The 21169-nt window shown below is 34.6% G+C and overlaps 1 protein-coding gene across 4 annotated transcripts in view; it reads left to right on the top strand.

Moving 5' to 3' along the window:
* Nck1 (NCK adaptor protein 1) overlaps positions 1-21169 on the top strand; it is a 78312-nt gene extending 57143 nt beyond the window's left edge. For 3 of the 4 annotated variants that reach the window (XM_076867416.1, XM_076867418.2, XM_076867417.1), the window contains 3 exons: positions 4424-4667; positions 17790-18502; positions 20526-21169. In XM_076867416.1, the coding sequence (XP_076723531.1) occupies positions 4442-4667; positions 17790-18502; positions 20526-20720 (1134 nt within the window). In that variant the 5' untranslated portion in view covers positions 4424-4441 and the 3' untranslated portion in view covers positions 20721-21169. Of the gene's footprint in view, positions 1-4423; positions 4668-6544; positions 6654-17789; positions 18503-20525 lie in introns of those variants that run through there. The other variant, XM_076867419.1, reaches the window with a different exon arrangement.

The following is a 21169-nucleotide window of genomic DNA, read 5'->3' as shown; positions in this document are numbered from 1 at the left end:
TCATTACAGCCTCTGAAAAGTTGGAAGTCTAGGTTTCCTACGTGGACTTTGCTGGTGTGGGTGGGGGCCACATTTTCTCTGTTTTGTTTGTCTGGAGTCAGAGCAATTATTGTCTAAAAGATTTCTGTCTTGCCAGGATATCTCTTTTTTGACCCATTATTTGGAGAGCACAGGTTGCTATTATTTTGTATATGCCAATTTATGTGTCTATTTTACTGACCTTCATCTCAAGTCGGGTAAAAATATAACCTAGGGAGTTTACCACTGTGTCACAATTTCATTTCCCGGAAGTGAAAGTCCTCTGTCGTGTGTGTGTGTGTGTGTGTGTGTGTGTGTGTGTGTGTGTTTGTGTTTGTTTTATGAGGTAGGAAAGTTCTTCCCAAATAGATAACCAGTTGTCTTAGTATCAGTTAGCGAATAACTTAATTTTCTCGGTGAATTGCCACCTATCATATATAAAATTCTCATGTTTGCATGTACAGAGTAGAAATTTCTTAACTGACTTGCCTGATTAACTCTATCCATTTCTATTGTGAAGCATAATAAGTTGATAACATTGGCATATTTTGATTCTCCCCAATTAAATTGAATCTGCTCACCGGGATTCAAATGTAAAGTTTCTTCAAAGGTGCTTCTTGTCAAAACTTTATGTATGATATAAACAACAAAAAAATTGTTTTAAAATTAGAGAATTGTTTTTGTGAAAACTAGATTGATTGATTTGAAACAACTTACCAGAGGAAATCACTGTAAAAAGTTACTTGCTTTGAATTTGGTCTAGGAGAGACATTTAAATATTTGGAGGGATTATACACCGATGTCTTTTTCTATATTCAGATTATACATCACCTACTTTGAAGTACTGTACTTTTAAAAAGCCTAAATAAGAACTCAAAACTTGTATATTAGAGAAGAGGGCTTCTAAAGCCACCTGTGTGTGTATTTTGTAGACCTCAATGAATATTCTGTTGGTCTATTTGTTTCTGTACTAGTATCATCTTATTTTAAGTTACTTCATTTTAAAAAATATTTTATTTTTAAAAATTTATTCTGATTTATTATACATGATGGAAGAATGCAATTCATTTCATATTACACAGAGAGCACAATTTTTCAAGACACTGATTTGTACACATAATATTTTCACGCCATTCATGTCTTAGGGTAATGATGTCTAACTCATTCCACCATCATTCTTACCCCTTTGCCCCCTCCTTTCCCCTCCCTCCCCTTTGCCCTATCTAAGTTCCTCAGATCCTCCCATGCTTCCCCCCTCCCCCACTCAGTTGCCATTATGCTTCTGCATTCTCATATCAAAGACAACATTTGGCTTTTGTTTTTTTGGGACTTCCATTTTTCTTTTTAAAGCACATTTTGATATCTGATAGGGTAACTGCCTTTACTGAGGATAACAGAAAATCCAATTAAAGTTATCTTAGTAAAGAAATTTATTAGCTCAAGTAACTGGAGGTTCAGGGGGCAGCTTTCAGTGCCTATTTTAGCAACTCCGGCTCTACTTCCCAGTAGGTGTCCTGTGATAAGTTCAGGAAGTGATTCTAATATTCAGGTGGGGCTTGGATTAGTTTATAGAGTTACTTTTATAAGTAGAATCAACCTCTCAACTTGCATGACTAAGCTAATGACAGAAGAGGTGCTGGTAGAAGGGTATTTTGGAAAAGAGACATTGTGAAATGCTGGGTACATAACCTGTAATGTTAGCATACCAGTTCTTATTTTTTCCAGAACATTTGTGGCCAGTTTTACATGTTTACTTTTCTTGATAAATTTTCATATCAGTTTGTCAGGTTTCAAAATAGATTCTCTTGGGACCTAGAATTGAATTTCATTAAGCCAATGGATTAAATGGGTGGTGATGGGGCACAGAGTTGCTGCCAGGTATTTTTGAAAAAAAAAAAAAAAAATCTCTGCTTCTAGCTTTTCATTTTCTCAGATAGCCTATTGCTTATTGTTGTAACTTTTTCCCTTAGTGTACCGGTAATTGAAAATTACTTGGTTGAAAATCTTCAGTTTGAAATTACTTCAAAATCAAGTTGCAGTAATACAAATAATTTTTTTCCTGATTTCTCTGCTCATCATAGTTTCTTTTTATTTGTTTATTTAGTTGTAGAGATAATACCTCTTTTTTAAAATTTTTGTATAATCCCTCCAAATATTATATGGTGCTGGGGCTTGAACTCAGCCTCACATATGCTAGGTAACCACTCTACCATTGAGTGACAACTCCAGCCCCCATCATTGTTTCTTCAGTATCAAATCATATTTTTTTCTTTTTATGCATTAGTTTTTTACATGCTTAAGAGTAAACAATGTGTGACTCATTTTGAATCTTTGTTTGCCATTTTAATTCTGGATCAAAATGCATTTTTCTAAGGATATTAAAAAAAAAACTTGCTTCAAAGGTTGTTGAAAAGAGATTACTGGTCAATATCCAAATAAAAAGCTGAATTTATTTGCTTGCTAGGTAATTGGTAGCTGTTTATGTAAGATCTCTCAAGCTGGGGATGCAGGTTGGTGGTAGATTGCTTGCCTAGCAAGTGTAGACCCTAGGTTCAATTTAAGCACTACCGCTCCCCCCCTCCACCCCCCCCCCCGCCCCCACAAATAAATCTCTGAAGAAAGCAAAGATCTGATCTGGTTTCAGGAGTGAAATTGACTTGTAATTATTTTTCTTTGTTCTTAAATAGTTTATATAAATTGGAAAGATTTGTTCCTAGAACTTCCCTATGGTATGTTCCATATCTGTTTTTATTTTAGAAGTATATGTCTATTAGATCAAACTTACTATTGTGATATCAGTTCCTTAATGTTTTTGTCTCTTAGATTGTTTTATTACTGAGGTAAATGTTAAAAAATCACCTAGCATTTGCATTGTGGGAAGATTGCTTAATGACTGATTTAGTATTATTTCTTTTTATTTTTCTATAAATTTGTGTTTCACTTGATTTCAGATTTGAATTGCTTATAGTAGTGCTGGATCTTTTGAATGTTTTCAGCATCTATAATTGTGATTCCTTTTTTATTCCTGGTATTTGGGTGTACTTTTTTTAATTGATCAGTTTTGCCTCAGAAATGTTTTCAAATATTAGTTTTGATAAAGAACTACATTTTCAATTTATTGGGACTTTCTAGTATATCTTTATTATCTGTTTCATTAAATTCTGCAATTCTGCTCTTATTTGTATTATTTCCTTCCTATTTTTCTTTAGATTTTATTTTTCCAACTGCTTAAGATAAGTGCTCAGTTCATTAATTTAAATTTTTAGCTCCTTTTTTCTTTTTTGGTGGTGAGGATCGAACCTAAGGCCTCAAGCATACTAAATGTAGGCTCTTACCATTGAACTACACTCTATACTCCTCAGCCCTATGTTTAGCTCTTCTTCTTTTACTATTTTAAAATCTCCCTCTATATAGTCCTTTTGCTGAATCAACAAAGTAGGACTATAGTCTTCATTATCATTTACTTCTAAGTACTTTCCAAACCCTGTATGATTCCCTTTTAAATTCATGCGTTTTTAGTCGTTTCCAAACATGTTTCTTAAAAAGTTGTCTTTTTTTTTTTTTTTTTTTTTATGGTCGCCAGAGAATATGGATGAAGGGGATACCATTTACATGAGAATTTTTGAGACTTTTTTTTTTTTTTTTGGAGGTACCAGGGATTGAATTCAGGGGCACCTGACCAATGAGCCACATCCCCAGCCCTATTTTGTATTTTATTTAGAGTCAGGGTCTCATTGAGTTGCTTAGTATCTCTCATTTGCTGAGGCTAGTTTTGAACTCTCAATTCTGCTGCCTCAGCCTCCCGAGCTGCTGGGATTATAGGCGTGTGCCACTGTGCCTGGTGAAACATGCTTTATGGCCTGGCATTTGATCTATTTTTGTGGTATGTTCCATTTCTGTTCTTCTGTTTAGAAGTATATGTCTATTAGATCAAACTTACTATTGTGATATCAGTTCCTTAATGTTTTTGTCTCTTAGATTGTTTCATTACTGAGGTAAATATTAAAAATTACCCTCTGTAATTATAGATTTGTCAGTTTCTCCTTATGGTTCTTTCAGTGTATTTATTTTGGTTTTGTGCCTTCAAACTATGTGGAAAGAAAAACACTGCTCAGGTTTCTGCTATTTGGTATATAAAAGTTTTGATCTTATTTATATGAATAGAACTTTTTGTCATTTGTTTGGTGAACTTCATTGCTAGTAATGGTTTTTGCCTTAATTTAACATCACTGTTAATATAACACCACAAGTTTTTTAAAATTATTATTTACCTGTTGTATTTTTTTCTGTAGTTTTACTTTTAGCCTTTCAATATCCTTGATTTCAGTAATCTTGATGTCTTTTTTGAAAAAGCATGTAGACTACCACTATTTGAATTTCATATAAAAATATTTTCTGTTTACAGTGCTAAAGCTGCTAAAAGATGGCAGAAGAAGTGGTAGTAGTAGCCAAATTTGATTATGTGGCCCAGCAAGAACAAGAGTTGGACATCAAGAAGAATGAGAGATTATGGCTTCTGGATGATTCTAAATCCTGGTGGAGAGTTCGAAATTCCATGAATAAAACAGGTTTTGTGCCTTCTAATTATGTGGAAAGAAAAAACAGTGCTCGGAAAGCATCTATTGTAAAAAACCTAAAGGATACTTTAGGTAAGTTGCTTTTGTATTGAAAGAAAAACAAATTCCTTTTAAATGGATTCTGGAACTTGGTTCACTGTACAAAATTGACACTAGTGGGAAAAATTGACTTGAAAAGGCCAGGACTGGAATTTCAGTTAATCATTAGATAAGTTTGGTTTTATAGCAGGTGTTCAAGCTAGGAGACTTGTGACAGTCATAAAAGTTAGTAGTTTCTATAAATCCAGGTCCAAGTTCAGAGGTCAAGTGGTACTAAAGAACAGAATTAACTCTGACCTTATAGCTCCTTGATTCAGAGTATCCTGTTGGAGTTTAGACTTAGAGGCAAATTCTGCCTCTAATTGAGGCAGGGAAAAGTAAGTACAACACAGTATAGTCTTCTTGGGAATCAAGGCAATTTATTTTAAATGGTACTTTACTAAATTGTAATATCTAATGACTTGACATTTTGAACTTCACTTTAAAAGACAAAACATTTTATTTTAAAACATTTGTGGATCATTACTGTACATTAGCATCTAAAAGGCTGATATCCTTCCTATTTTGATTCCCTTTTTACCCCCTCTATTCTTCCTCTAAGTTTGTTGATTTTACTGGCTTTTGGTGAGGCTCAGAGGCAGCAGTAGCTACTTCATGCTGGACTTGGCTAAGCTGATAGGAAGGAAATATGTACGGTTGAAGACTGGCTTTTTTTTTTTTTTTAATGTTCTTAATTAAATTCTTCTTAGCTGACAGGAAGGAATTGGGAGGGATAGAAATTAATTTTGTTATTCGTGCAGAAATGCTGTTGCTTAACTGTTCTAGAAGAAAAGAAAAATTCCTCCTTGTAAAAGATAGTTTGGGATCATTGTAGCATGATTGACAAATACACAATATTATTATTATTAATTTTTAAATATTTATTTTTAGTTAGATGGACACAGTATCTTTATTTTATTTTTATGTGGTACTGGAGGATTGAACCCAGTGCCTCACGCATGGTAAGCGAGTGCTCTATCTCTGAGCCACAACCCCAGTCCCCAAATATGTAAAATTATTTTGACTCACTGCTTTATATTAGTTTTTATTTCTTATTCAACAGTATTGTTATTCTAGGTCTTTTAACTATCAGCAATATAAGACAAATGTTTAATGTTTTTAACTATTGTACAGCAAAAGCTAAAATATAGTACAATTGAAAGTTAGAATTCCATTAAGTATAATGTCAGTCTCTGAGCCAAAGACTTATCTCTATTTTAAGAAATTGTTGTTAACTTTATTATAATATTATAGTTATTGCTACCTATATTCCAGGGTGTTCAGAAACATGGCTTTACATTAGTGATCTGTAGTTAGCCTGTATAAGGATATGAATCTTGTTTTGCATCTGTCTGCCTTCTCCTTTTTTTCAAGAGTTTCTGCACCCCTTTTGGCTTTTTTTTTTTGTGGGGTGGGTACTAGGGATGATCAAACCCCATGACCTCATGCATGCTAGACAAGTGCCCTACCACTTAGCTAAACCGCAGCCCTGCACCCCTTTTTGGTAACTTAAATGTCCCTTATAATTAACTTGTTTCACAGTGATTATACTAGTATAGATACTAGTGTAACTAGTTAGTTAAAATGTTTGGGAGTTAAGAAAAAGGAGGAAACAAAAGGATAAACGTGTGAATATATTTTTAATTATTAAAAAAATATATGTGTGCTATAATGTTTCTTCTTCCAAAATAATTGTAAATAATAAGCTCACATTTTTTGCCATGATGATTTACTTGCTTTATAGCTTCTTTTCTACTTTGGGGTTGGGGGAGGATTTTGGAAAGAGAGAAGCCTCAGAAAAACTTTCTATTGCTTGGGTGTCAGCCAGGTCACATGGATTGGGTGTGGGAAGTTTCAGTGTTGCAGAACAGACCAGGAAGCTGACTGAGAATTATCCTGAGCTGTGTTAACAAACTTATAAAAGAGAACACAGAATTTTTATTCAGATGGATTGGTTAAACGCCTTTAAAGATTTTTTCAGTAAGTTATTCTTTTTTTTTTAATCTGTAATTTTGTTGTTTTTGATTTAGATTTTTCACTTTTGTGAATTTAAGGGAGACTATGGAAAGAACTTGGGTTTATATAAGTTAGTACTTAGTGTTGTTTATGTAATGTAAGCTAAATGATGGTACTATATCAAGAATTAGTTTTGACTTGCTAAATAAAATAATTTTAAAACGTTTTGGTCTGAAAATTTAACAAATAGGAAAAGGACATCCAATGTTTTAGATTTGATGCAGTTAATTCTAATTCAGTAATTTTCAACTTAGCACAGACATTTGAAGTGAAATAAATCAATTGTAAACATACTAAAAACATTAGAAAAAGCAATTGAGTGAACAAATTCCTGTATCCTCATCCTTTGAATTAATTAACATGATAGTGTTTTGCTACTTCTAGATTTTGTAGAAACTGTGTAAAGTAATATTTAGTAAAAGCATTAGTAAAATACTAGTACTAACTTAAAAAGTCTAGTCTGTATGTCTGCTGATAATCTTTTTATGATTCTAAGGAGTGAACTTATTTGATCTCCTTGACTATTTGCTTGGTATTTCTAAAAAATGAACAGAGGAGTTATTATTGTAGAAGTCTCTTATGCACAAGGAATCTAAGGAAACAAAGGGTAACCTGACGAGAGATTCCAGGGAAAAGGGCAAAACAAAGAGGAGTAAGCACTTTGTTGAAAAAGAATGTTATAATTTTAATATGAGGATTCATTTATTTCTTTTGTTAGCTTTGGTGGCTAGGACATGAGGTATTTTTGTGGAATGTCTCATAGTTTCTATTTACTTTTTGGAGAATTATTACATTTTTTTTTAGATCTGTACATTTCCAGGTTTGGGACTAGTTTTCTTTTCAGAGGACTTATTTATGAAAACATTTATGCACGTCTACCCAAAGCAGGCAAAAATCATAGAGTGAAAAACTAACATTAACTCTTACACAGCTTATTTTCTGATAGGGAGGTAGATGATAGTTGTTATTTATTACCAATACAATGGATTCTATATGTAGGTGTGGTCATAAGTAATGTTGACCATAAATCAATCAGAAATGGTATAAAAATTATTGTGATACAGTGATTTAGTATTTATATCTTATTAATAAAATGATAAAATTATTCTCGTGTCTGAGTCTTAGGAAGTTAATTGTTACTCTTAAATGTATTTATAGTCCCAGGGCCAGAATCTAAGATTTGTAGCCAAAATATTCCTTTCCTCAATCCCTGTGGCACTTTAAAATTTCTGCTTATTTTGCCAGCTTTTCAGAGTAGAGATAGGTTATCCATTCACCTATTCCCTGAACGGACTTAAGTAAGTAAAGGAAACAGGATATGTGCTCTCTCTTTGGGTGGTAACCAGAATACTCGTTAAAACAAAAATTGAACATTGTTTTAGATAAAACAAATAATAATAAACAATAGTTTATTTCATTTAGATAATAAGTAAAAATACCAGAAAGCCTGTAATGGAAAGAGTATCACATACTTGTATTTAGAATTCCTTAGTTCTGTCCCCAGATAAACTACTTACTAGCCTAGGGTATGTAACTAAACTTTTCTGATTTCCTGTTCTTTGTAAATAGAGTTAGGCAAGACTAGATGATCCTGGAAAGTCCCTTCTAACTCTAAAAGTCTTACAGTTTTGGTAAACAATTTAAGTGGTCTTATGTGTATCATAGGAATCAGGGGAAATCCATGAGGGTGAAATTGTTCTTAAAGAAGTAGCAAAATAAGAACATGCAATAGTTTACTGAGGAATTTGAAAAAGCATAAGTGATACTTTCTGTGGACCCATTCTGTTGAACATTTACTCAGAGACTTAGATGTAGAAAAAAATGACATGCTTCAAGCAAGAAAGACCTGATGCTGGAACAGTAAGTATTACAAGAAACTAAGATTGGTGAGGCCCTAGCCTGGTAGCAGTTTACATGAGTAAAGACTTAGTAAGAGCTGTTGTGGTAATGTTAAGTGCTAAAATTTCATCATAGTCCATGATAGAGATACTCAGGTGAAGGGATGCAATGGTTCCCTTTTATGTGTGCTAGCTAATTAAAGCATGATGTAGTTTATCCACTTGGATAGATACACTTTAACAATGCTATTGAGAAACTGTGATACTACCAAATACTGGCATCCAGTATATCAAGGATTTAGAAACCAGGTACATGGGGAAGAGTTATTGGTACAAAGATTTGCCTCAGAATAGGAATGGCTATTACATAAGGTGAAGCGTTCACAGTGCTTATCCAGGTTCTTACAAACTTTTGAGGAACTTATAATGCATTGTTATGGTTAAGAAACATTGCTATAGAAATAGAGAAGTAAGACTAGTAGGTAATAGTGAGGAAAAGATTGGAGGCTGTACTAACAATATTTTTTTCAAAAAGCAAAGCTGAAAATATCCAGGCTGTATATTCAGAAATTTATATCATCAATGTAATAGTGTTAAATGGTGGTGACAAGGTCATCAGGGCATAGTTGCCATGAATGGTATTAATGACCTTATCAAAGAGGCCCAATGGACCTTGTTTGCTCCTTCTGCCATTTAAAGGAAGGTACGTACGATCCATGAGGAACAGGCTCTCACTAGATATAGTTTGTCAGTGCCTTGAATTTGGACTTTTGGCTTCTAGAACTGTGAGAAGTAAATCTCACTTGTTTATAAGTTACCCAATTTATGGTATATTTTTGTTACAGTAGCCTGAACAAACAAGACAGGGAAGGATTTAGAAAAGAGAATATATTGATTGAAGGAAGACCTGTTGTGAAAAGATCTAATTGTTGCTGATTATAACATAATTGAGAAGCTGAGAGATGCTAACACATTTTGTTTATACAGCTTTGTGAAATACTTTGATGATGAGAGATTGGAAGCTGCATCATTTTCTAGCAATGGAAACAAAGACTGATACACAGACCCTTCTCAAAAATTGCTTACCAGTATGCTTGCATTTGTTCAGTTATTCACATGATAAACATTTAAAGAACATTTAATATGTATCAGACACAGAGGATAGAGGATAGAAAGGTGATTAAATGTTTGACCTCAAGGAAGCAAATAATAGTAGATAGGGGGTCTTCCAGTTAAAATACAAAGAATAGTAATGGCACAAAGGAATAATATGTGAACTGTTTTGCAGGGGGAGAGAGAAATCTTCAGTGAGTAGATAATCTAGACTACTTCTTGAAGAATGAGGATGGGCAGTGTTTTAGGCAGAAAAACATCAAGTACAAGCCCCAGACCCTTCAAAGAGCATGGGTTTTAAGTAACCCTGAGGAGGTTGATAGCTTCCTGTGGCACATTAGTTGTAGTGTCTTTGTCAGGGAGAAATGGGTCTGAGGTTGAAGACATCACAAAGGGTTTTGTGCTGTATAGAAAACAAATATTCTAAGTTTATGTTCTTCTTTGAAATATTTCTGGCCTCTAAGAGTAAAATAGGCTCTTCCTGATGTTTTCTCACTTAACATTGTAGTTGTTGGATTTGTCCAAAAATTCTTCATTCCTTTCTTAATCATATATAATTCATTTTAGACATTATCTCTCTCAGAATTAAAAATCATTTCTATACTAGTCTTCATTTTCAGAAAAATATTTGTATACCCATATTCCATTTAACAAACATGTAGTATGAGTGTCTGCTGTGTGCAGACACTGATGGTATAAGAAACGCAAAAGATCAACCAGGCATACAACACTCTTCCTGGAAAGCTTTTGCTCTAGTAGATGGACTTAAAAGACCAATGTCTCTAATGCAGGTGCCTCAGAAATACAGGATGCTAGGATATTTGAAAAGGAGAGCTTAACACATGTCATTGGGAGTAGGCATGGAAAATGAAGGATATTGAGAAACACGGAGCAAGAATATTAATAAGTTATTATTTGATATGATGCTTTTGAATGACTATGAGTTGGGAAACTGGAGTTTAATGAGGTTTTAGGAAAGAAACTAGCAAACAGGGTAAACTAAGTCATGAAGAGTGGAAACATTTTAGGGAATTTAAAGCCAGCCCATTTTCATTAAGATTTAGTGAAGAGCATTATTAGAAATATGCTTTTATTTAACATTTGCTGTATTTACTATACAGTTATTGAGTGTTATTTTATTCAACTCTCAACACTTATGTGATAAGTGGCATTTTCTATATTTCTAAGCTCAGAAAAAGTGGAATGACATGCTCAGGATCCCATAATTAATTAAGTAGTAGAGCTGGAATTAAAACTCAAAGGCTGATTCAACATTTATGCTTTTTGAAAATAGTGTGTACCATAGAACTGGAAAGGAAGGTTGAGAACACTCTACAGAGAGGGCAGTAGACTCTAGGCAGAGTATTTCTCTTATTTACTTAGAGTGCTGGGGATAGAACCCAGGGCCTCACACTTGCTAGGCAAGGACTCTGCCACTGAGCTACATCTGTAGCCCTACTGTTGACTTTTGAGCAGTGGTATTAGTGTGATTGTAACTGTATTTATAGAATGATTAGACTGGTTGATGTGGATGCATGATGGGTTGAATTAGGGAGAGATTAGGAAGGAAATTTCTGTCATTTAAAGGGTATTGAAGGTCATGTACTACATAATAGGCCTGAACTAGAATGACAGTAATGGAAACAGTGTTGGTACTAAGGAGATATGATAAGAAAACTCTTAAGGATTTGCTTTAAGACACCTAAAAAATTTTGGTAGGGGTGGGCAATGGGGATGTAACTTAGTATTAGAGTACAAGGGTTAAAAAGAGAAGAGGTAAAATTCATGTAACATAAAATTAACCATTTTAAAATATGCAATTCATTGATATCGAGTACAAACATCAACAACCTTTCATTTCGAATTCCAAAACAACATTGAAGAAGGAAACCCTGTACCTGTTAAACGGTCACTCTCCACTTCCCTTCTCTCTTTTAGCCCCTGGGAACCACTAATCTGCCTTCTGTCTCTCTGAATTTACCTGTTCCAGATATTTTATACAAATGGAACCATACAATATATGATCTCGTGCCTTTCATTTAACATAATACTTTCAACGTTAATCCATGTTAATCCATGTGTCACTACTTCATCCCTTTTATTGCTGAATAATATTCCATTTTATGGATCGATGTCACATTTTGTTTTTCTACTTATCTGTTGGACAATATAATATTGTTAAAGTTCTTCAATATCACTGAATTGTACTCTTTAAAAATTCAGGTTGTTCTCATGTTTTGGTTATTATGATTAATGATGCTGTGAATATTCATATGTAAGTATTTGTTTGCATATCTATTTTCAGTTCTTTGATGGTATATTCCTGGGGAAGGAATTGCTGGAATATATGGTAATTGTTTAACTTTTTGAGGAACTGTGAAATTGTCTCCTGTAATATCATTTTACATCTACCCAGCACTGTGAGAGGGTTCCAGTCTCTCTATATCCTTTCCAACACTTCTCTTTCTTATCTGTTTGTTTATAGCCATCCTAGTGGGTATGAAGTTATTGCATGGCTTTGATTTGCATTTTTCTAATGATTGATGCTGTTCAGCAACTTTTTTGTGCTTGTTGACTATTTGTATATTTTCTTTGGAAAAATATTTATTTGTGTATCCTTTTCTAATTGTTTTTATCTTTGGCTTCTAAGAGCTCTTTTTATGCTCTAGACTGTTAATCAGAATTATAATATACAACCTATTTTTGTAGGTTGTGTTTTTTGCAATACTAGGGATTGAACTCAGGTGCACTCTATCAATGGCCTGCCCACCCAGACCTTTTATTTTTTGAGACAGGGTCTTGCTAAGTTGCTAAGGCTGGCATCAAACTTGCCATCCTCCTGCCTCAGCCTTCTGAGTAACTGGGATTAAAGGCATGCCCCACAACATCTGGCTTCATTTTCTTGAAAGTATCCTTGTGCATAAATGTTTTTAATTTTCAATGAAGAAAATAATTTTTCTTTCTTTTGAGAGGGAGAGTTCCTTGTGCTTTTGGTGTCAATAACTTAAGAATCCATTGCTAAATCCAAAATCATAAAGATGTACTCATGTATGTTATTCTAAGAGTTTATAGTTTTAGCTATAAAAAATTTGGGTCATTGGTCCATTTTGAGTTTATTTTTATATATGATGTGGAGTCCAGTGTCATTCTTTTGTATATGGATTTTCCCCAGGACTATTCATTGAAAAGATTATTCTTTCTCCTTATCAAATGGTCTTAGTGCCCTTGACAAAAACTACTCGTCCATAGCTGATGAGTTTCAGGAATTTCAAAATTTGGTTTTGTTCATCTGTCTGCCTTTATCTTAACACAACACTATTTTGATTATTTTGGCTTTGTTGTAAGTTGAGCACAAAACTGATGAGTCTTCCACCTTTTCCATTTTCAAGATTGTTTTGGCTACTTAAAGTCCCTTGCCAAATCTGAAATTTAGCATCAGGATGTCTATTTATTTAGTTTTCTTTGATTTCTTTCAGCAGTATTTTATAATTGTGTAAATTTATACTTCTTAGGCTAAATTTATTTCTATTTTATTTTATTCTAAATGCCATTATACATGGAATTTTCTTAATATTCTGGGGGCTCATTGTTTCAGAGGTCTCAGACAATAGTCAGCTGGCTCCATTCCTCAGGGCTCAAGGTGGGACTGAACATCATGGTAGAAGAGTGTGGTGAAGGGAAGTAGTTCCATCAGAAAGCAGAGAGAGATCTCCACTTGCCAGATATAACTGCACCCAAAGCTACACCCCCAGTGCCCCCACCTCCTCTAAGCCACACCCCCAGTGCCCCACCTCCCCCTAGCCACGCCTCACCTTCCTTCAGTCATCAAGTGATTAATTCAATGATTGGGTTAAGGCTGTCATAACCCAATTATTTCTTCTCTGAACTTTCTTACATTGTCTCACATGTGAGCTTTTGGGGGACACCTCACATCCAAACCATAACATCTAGTATTTACAAGAGCTTTAAAAAATCCCTTATTATTCTATGTATATTTTTTCCCATCATCTTCCTTTTCAGGCTTTCTGTGATCTGTCTATTCCTTGTTTCAATTGTTGTTCCTTGCTGCAGGCTGCTGAATCAATGCAATGATTTAGTTAAAAGCCACCCAGGAAGACACCCTAACCCTGGGAATGCTCCAGTAAGGCAAACCCAAGGCAAACCATTGTGCCAGTTCTTCCGGGAACTGCCAGACAAGTTGAAACCCACAATTACAATTGTTTAAAAATTTGTGTCACTCCCTCAGGCATTGGGAGTGCAGGTTGGTGCCCTTACAGCCTTATACTGACTTGGAGTGTGGGGAATGGTAGGCAGGCATTTTAATATGACCCACAGCACACAGCATTAGCTTTCTTCACTAATCCTTGCCCTAGTTTTTATACATTTTTTAAATAAGTTTCAGGGTTTTGCAAAAGTTAATTCTGATAGTATTTAGTGGGAGCCCTGGAGTTCCCTACTGTGATAATTACTTCTGATGTAGAAATTTTTAAGAATGATGAAACTGTTAACCAAAAGTCAGAAAACTAGAGGAGAGAAAACTGATTTATGAGTATAAAAGAGATTATTTTTATGTGGACACAGTACTGGGTTTGAGATGCTAATATAATCTGTAGCTATCTAATGACAATTGGAATTCTGGTGCTTGAATTCCAGAAAGAGCTTAGAGCTGCAAATAGATCTGAGCATCTTCTACATAGAAGTTAAAATGAAAGTATATAATTTCCTTGAAATAGAGGGGAAGCCAGGCATGTCATTTTGGAAAATACTTTTAACCCAGGAACAATCATTCACCTACTTATTCAGTAAACATTCACTTTGTTCCTACTACTAACGTGGGTACTACCAAGCATTGGAGATACAAGGGAATAAGATTTAGTTTTCTGTCCTCAAGAATTTCACTTTCATATAAAGGAAAACACACAAGTACATCATAATAGCAAGGTTTAGAGGATCCCACACAGGCTATACAAGAATATTTAAGTAGGGGCTGGGGTTGTAGCTCAGTGGTAGAGCATTTGGCCAGCACGTGTGAGGCACTGGGTTTGCTCCTCAGCACCATATAAAAATAAATTAAAAAAATAAAGGTTAAGAAAAAAATAATGCTTTTCCTTTAAAAATAAAAAAAAGAATATGTAAGTAGTCAGAAGAGAGAACAGGATACTCAGAGGAAAGTTCAGAGAAAGAAAACATACTGGAGAGAGAGGTCTATGATCTTGGTTGCTGCATGAAGATACTGAGAAGACTGGGGACTCTAAAAGATTCAGATTTGGCAGTAAGGTGGTGGCACAATTTTCATAATGTTTTAATTGGGTAATTTTGATAGCACTGGCAGATATAAAGAATCAGATTCTCAAGAGTTTGTGAGCAGAAGTGACTTTATTTTGGAGTAGAAGATTCTGTTTGTAGACTTAACAAAATTTAATAAGACGGAAACAAGGATGCCAAAGAATTTCAAAAGAGGAATGGTTGTATTTTGAACTCAAAAGGACCAACGTTTAGGGAGTTGGCTGAAGAAAATGAGTGAGGGTAGAGACAGTAGGAAGGAATTTTAGGAGTTTAAATATCTACTTGTTTTGGGCTGGGGATATGGCTCAAGCGGTAGCGCGCTCGCCTGGCATGCATGCGGCCCGGGTTCGATCCTCAGCACCACATACAAACAAAGATGTTGTGTCTGCCGAAAACTTAAAAATAAATAAATAAATTCTCTCTCTCTCTCAAAAATAAATAAATATCTGCTAGTTTTGAGCATTTAATAAGGTCCCTGGAATTATGTCTGTAACCAAAATTCCCTGCCCTTGTGGAGGTTACATGTGAATGGGTGGAGGGAGACAAAAAAGTAAATAATACATCATTTTAAAATAAATATGAGATACAGTTTGCTGGTTCTGGGAACTAAAAAAGCAAATGAGAAGATTACCCACTCAGACGTCACTACAATTTTATATTGCATATTAAGTTCTAATTTAAGTTTTTCTTTTGTGTCTATACAGCTAATTATAAAATCCAGGTTAATGAGATTAGTATGAGTTTGGTGAAGCCTTTTTTTATGCTTAGATTATAGCTGTGAGAAAAAGTAATGTATATTAACATTTAAGAGGAAGTCTATTAATGTATGACAACTTTATAATTATGTAGTTACTTCCAGGTCTTTGACAGGAACCAAGATGAAAAGGTAAACCGTCACATAGCTGAGATTAAATCTGTGATTAGGAAAGGAGAATCTATTTATTTATTTATTTATTACATGATAATAGTGGAGTGCATTACATTCGTAATTATCCATTCACAGCACTATTTTTCGTAACTCCGTATATAAAGTATGTTCACACCAAATTATGTCATTATACATGAGCTCTCTTTTTTTTTTTGCATCACAATTTTTATTTATTATTAGCTACACATGACAGTACGATGATCTTGACAATTCATACATTTGAATCAAATGGGGTATAATTTCTCATTTTTCTGATTGTACAGGTTGCAGAATCACATTGGTCATACAGTCACCTGTATATATACAGCAATAATAATGTCTATTTTATTCTGCCGCTCTTCCTATCCTCCCTTCCCCTCCCCTCCCCTCCCATCACTTCTCTCTACCCAATCTAATGTGACACACTTTTTTTTTTTTTTCTCCTCACAACATCATACATGTATTCTGTATAATGATGAGGGTCTCCTTCCATCTTCCTTGCAATTCCCCTTCTCCCTCCTTTTCCCTCCTTTTCCCTCCTTTTCCCTCCCACCTCTCTTCCCTATTTAGTGGTAGTCTTCTTCTCATGCTCTTTCTCCCTATCCCATTTTGAGTCACCCCCCTTATATCAGAGAAGATATTCGGCATTTGTTTTTTAGGGATTGGCTAACTTCACCTAGCATAATCTGCTCTAATGCCATCCATTTCCCTGCAAATGCCATGATCTTGTTGTTTTTTAGTGCTGAGTAATATTCCATTGTGTATAAATGCCACATTTTTTTTTTTACCCATTCATCTATTGAAGGGCATCTAGGTTGGTTCCACAGTCTAGCTATTGTGAATTGTGCTGCTATAAACATTGATGTGGCTGTGTCCCTGTAGTATGCTCTTTTTAGGTCTTTGGGTATATCCGAGAAGGGAAATAGCTGGATCAAATGGTGGTTCCATTCCCAGCTTTCCAAGGAATCTCCATACTGCTTTCCAAATTGGCTGCATCAATTTGCAGTCCCACCAGCAATGTATGAGTGTACCTTTTTTCCAGCTACCTCGCCAGCACTTGTTATTGTTTGACTTCATAATGGCTGCCATTCTTATTGGAGTAAGATGGTATCTTAGAGTAGTTTTAATTTGCATTTCTCTGATTGCTAGAGTTGGTGAGCATTTTTTTCATGTATTTGTTGATTGATTGTATATCGTCTTCTGAGAAGTGTCTGTTCAGGTCCTTGGCCCATTTGTTGATTGGGTTTTTTGTTGTTTAACTTTTTGAGTTCTTTGTATACTCTAGAGATTAAAGCTCTATCTGATGTTTGAGGGGTAAAGATTTGTTCCCAGGATGTAGGCTCCCTGTTCACCTCACATACTATTTCTTTTGCTGAGAAAAAACTTTTTAGTTGAATTCATCCCATTCGTTGATTCTTGTGCTATAGATGTCTTATTAAGAAATTTGGGGCCTGCCCCCACGTGATGAAGTTTAGGGCCAACTATCTTCTATTAGACGCAGAGTCTTTGGTTTGATTCCTAGCTCCTTGATCCATTTTGAGTTGATTTTTGGGCATGGTGAGAGAAAGGGATTCAATCATTTTGTTGCATATGGATTTCCAGTTCTCCCAGCACCATTTGTTGAAGATGCTATCCTTTCTTCATTGCATGCTTTTAGCACCTTTGTCTAATATAAGGTAGTTGTAATTTTGTGGATTTGTCTCTGTGTCTTCTATTCCGTACCATTGGTCTGCCAGCCTGTTTTGGTGCCAGGAAAGGAGAATTTTTATCTCATTTCCAAAAAGATGTTTATACTACACAGACATTTGTTATCTGCATGTAAAGGCTTAAAACTAAAAAACAAAACAAAAAAAAAAAAAAAAACTACATAGAATTTAGGATTCTTTTTAAATAATGAATAAATTGGTGTTTTTGCTAGTCACTTACATTCTTATTACCTTCTCTTTTTTTAAACAGGCATTGGAAAAGTGAAAAGAAAACCTAGTGTTCCAGATTCTGCATCTCCTGCTGATGATAGCTTTGTTGACCCAGGGGAACGTCTCTATGACCTCAATATGCCTGCCTATGTGAAATTTAACTACATGGCTGAGAGAGAGGATGAATTATCATTGATAAAAGGGACGAAGGTGATCGTCATGGAGAAATGCAGTGATGGGTGGTGGCGGGGTAGCTACAATGGACAAATTGGATGGTTCCCTTCAAACTATGTAACTGAAGAAGGTGACAGTCCCTTGGGTGACCATGTGGGTTCTCTGTCAGAGAAATTAGCAGCAGTTGTCAATAACTTAAATAGTGGGCAAGTGTTGCATGTGGTACAGGCTCTTTACCCATTCAGCTCATCCAATGATGAAGAACTTAATTTTGAGAAAGGTGATGTAATGGATGTTATTGAAAAACCAGAAAATGACCCAGAATGGTGGAAATGCAGGAAGATCAATGGAATGGTTGGTCTGGTACCAAAAAACTATGTTACCATTATGCAGAATAATCCATTAACCTCAGGTTTGGAGCCATCACCTCCACAGTGTGATTACATTAGGCCTTCACTCACTGGAAAGTTTGCTGGCAATCCTTGGTATTATGGCAAAGTCACCAGGCATCAAGCAGAAATGGCATTAAATGAAAGAGGGCATGAAGGGGATTTCCTCATTCGTGATAGTGAATCTTCGGTAAGTTGATTTTCAAAGGTAAATGGAAACAGAGCTGTGGGTATTAAAATAAATAAATAGAATTTGTATGCTGGAACCTAAGCATAAATGTTCTGAAGGTAAAGTTGCTGTTTTTTCTAACTATATGTATCTTGAATAAAACATAGCTGTAGCAGTGATATTATACTGAATTTATTTGGCCTGTTCAGTTGTGTTGATTTGGTGTTCCTGGAATGTGTTCTGTTGCATTAAACAGAAAAAGGAAGAAAATTAAACATTTGACATCTTCATTTAAAGTAGAATAATGCAGTAGATAATACCAGGAAAATATTTCTTAAATTGCTATCAGATGCAATGTATTAGAAAATAATCACTGTAGTCTTTAAAACATAGAAATTCCCTAAGTTTAAAAAATTGATATTTAAGTTTCTTCATATTGGTTATTTGAAAATTAAAATACACTTTTATTATATACTTTATAAATCTATTTTAGTACTGGATGAGGCGGCACACACCTATAATCTCAATGGCTTGGGGAGAGACTGAGGCAGGAGGATCAAAAGTTTGAGGCCAGCCTGAGCAACTTAGGAAGGAAGGCCTGTTTCAAAGTTAAAAGATTGGTAAAGCAGTTTCTTACCATGTTTGAGGTACTGGGTTCAATTTCTAGTACAGTAAAACAAAAGCAAAAAAATTCTATTTTAACACTGTTAGAAATACATTTGCAATAAAAAGTAAATTATATTACAGTACTAGTAAAATGATAAAACTATAAAACCATAAAAATTGAGGAAGAATATAGTTATTTGGTCTCTTTTGGTATTGTCTTACATATTAAAATTTGATGACACTAATTTTCCTTAAAAATTACCTCTTTTCCTTTGGTAATTGATAGCACTATTCTTCCACTTAGCAAGTCATGATTAGTATTGACTTTGGTGAGCATAATTTATACAAAAATGAAGGTATATTTATACAAAAGGTTGAAAGAGAAAAGAAAATTATTTGAACTTCCTTAGGGGAAGTTCCGGGAGATGGGGCTTGTACCTAACCCTTCAGAAGATCAGGTGGTTGATAGTAAGAGTAGTGGCCAGATGTCTGGTCTGGCCCACTGTTTGAAACTTTGGGAATGAAAAGAGGCTTCCAATGTTTATAGATTTTTCAGAAGATTGTTTGGTTGGTTGGTGTTTGCTTTTGTATTTAAACCTAACAACAAAAAACCCACTAATTAAAAAAGAATGAACTTGAGTATCGAATACTATGTATTTTATTATGGGTAGAGCTAGATATAAGGCAAAATATACCATTATTTTGAGCAATATAATTTTTAAGGTAGAGGTCTTGAATAGGTATATTTTGTATAAGAATCCAGACTTCAAAATTTTCTTTTAAGATGTTGAGACCTGCCAACATTGAATATTGTTCTACAGGACAACAATCACAGATGACAAGTGTCTGCTTTAGATTGGCCTGTACACTGTCATTCTCTCTGTCCATCCACTTTTGACACCTGTTTACATTACTTTTTTGGCCCTTGTAGGCTTTTGAGTTTGTGACCTTCCATTAGACTTTAGACTGATTCTCACTTTGTTTCTTTTATTTTTGAGACTTCAGAGTATTACCTCTTCGTCACCTACTATTAGCTACAAATCGAAAGGAGATGGGGTGGATGTATGAGATTTTTCTCCTGTATTTCTTCAGTAGACTGCCTGGAGAGAAGACAGATATTGTGCCTCAGATATTAAACTAAAAGATTTACTGTAGTTGTTATGCTGTGGACACCAAGATGTTCAGAAACTCTTGATTGCATGGTTTTGTGTCCTTTTTTGTTACCTAAATGGGTGATATTGGGCAAGTTGGCTTTTCTGCCTCATTTTTCTCATCTGTAAAAAGAGTTTGTTTTAAGAGGTAAAAGAAATAATGTAAAATTTTGCATAGTGCCTTGTACTTATTAAGCACTTGGAGTTTAGCAGTTTATTAGTTTAATATGAAAATGCAAATATATGGCTTTCAAAATGTTGACTATTATTTGTTTTTTCTCTTTTAGCCAAATGATTTCTCAGTATCACTAAAAGCACAGGGGAAAAACAAGCATTTTAAAGTCCAACTAAAAGAGACTGTCTACTGCATTGGGCAGCGTAAATTCAGCACCATGGAAGAACTTGTAGAACATTACAAAAAGGCACCAATTTTTACAAGTGAACAAGGAGAAAAATTATATCTTGTCAAGCATTTATCATGATATTGCTGATCAAAATGACTGCTCTACAGCTTTAATTCATCATGTAATTGAAGACTGAGGAAGTGTCAGTCCAATCATGCTTGATTGGAAATTGCTGTTTCTAACTCTCAGAATTGACTATAATACATAAGTATTTTTATTATAACTCAGCCCATACATTATATACTACGTATGCAATGCATCTGCATAGAACAGTTCTTATCCTTGGTCTTCTATTTTACTGTTTCCTTCTTTGCTGTTTTTCTCTTTGCTTCTAATATTAAGGTTTTATATTTTGGAGGAAAAAAAAGGAGTAATACAGATCAGAAGTCTTTATATGGAAGAATTTCTTTATTCCCATTACTGATTTCCTTGTAAAGGCACCCCATTAGTTCTGCCATGGTTTCTCTTCATATAAAATTATATCTATATATGGCATATGCTCAAATAAATTTCTTGGAGAGTGTTAA

Source organism: Callospermophilus lateralis, chromosome 10, assembly GCF_048772815.1.
Source record: "Callospermophilus lateralis isolate mCalLat2 chromosome 10, mCalLat2.hap1, whole genome shotgun sequence".
Classification (NCBI taxonomy): domain Eukaryota; kingdom Metazoa; phylum Chordata; class Mammalia; order Rodentia; family Sciuridae; genus Callospermophilus; species Callospermophilus lateralis.
The sequence above is the reverse complement of the archived record's forward strand: the minus strand, read 5'-3'. Positions and strand labels throughout refer to the sequence as shown.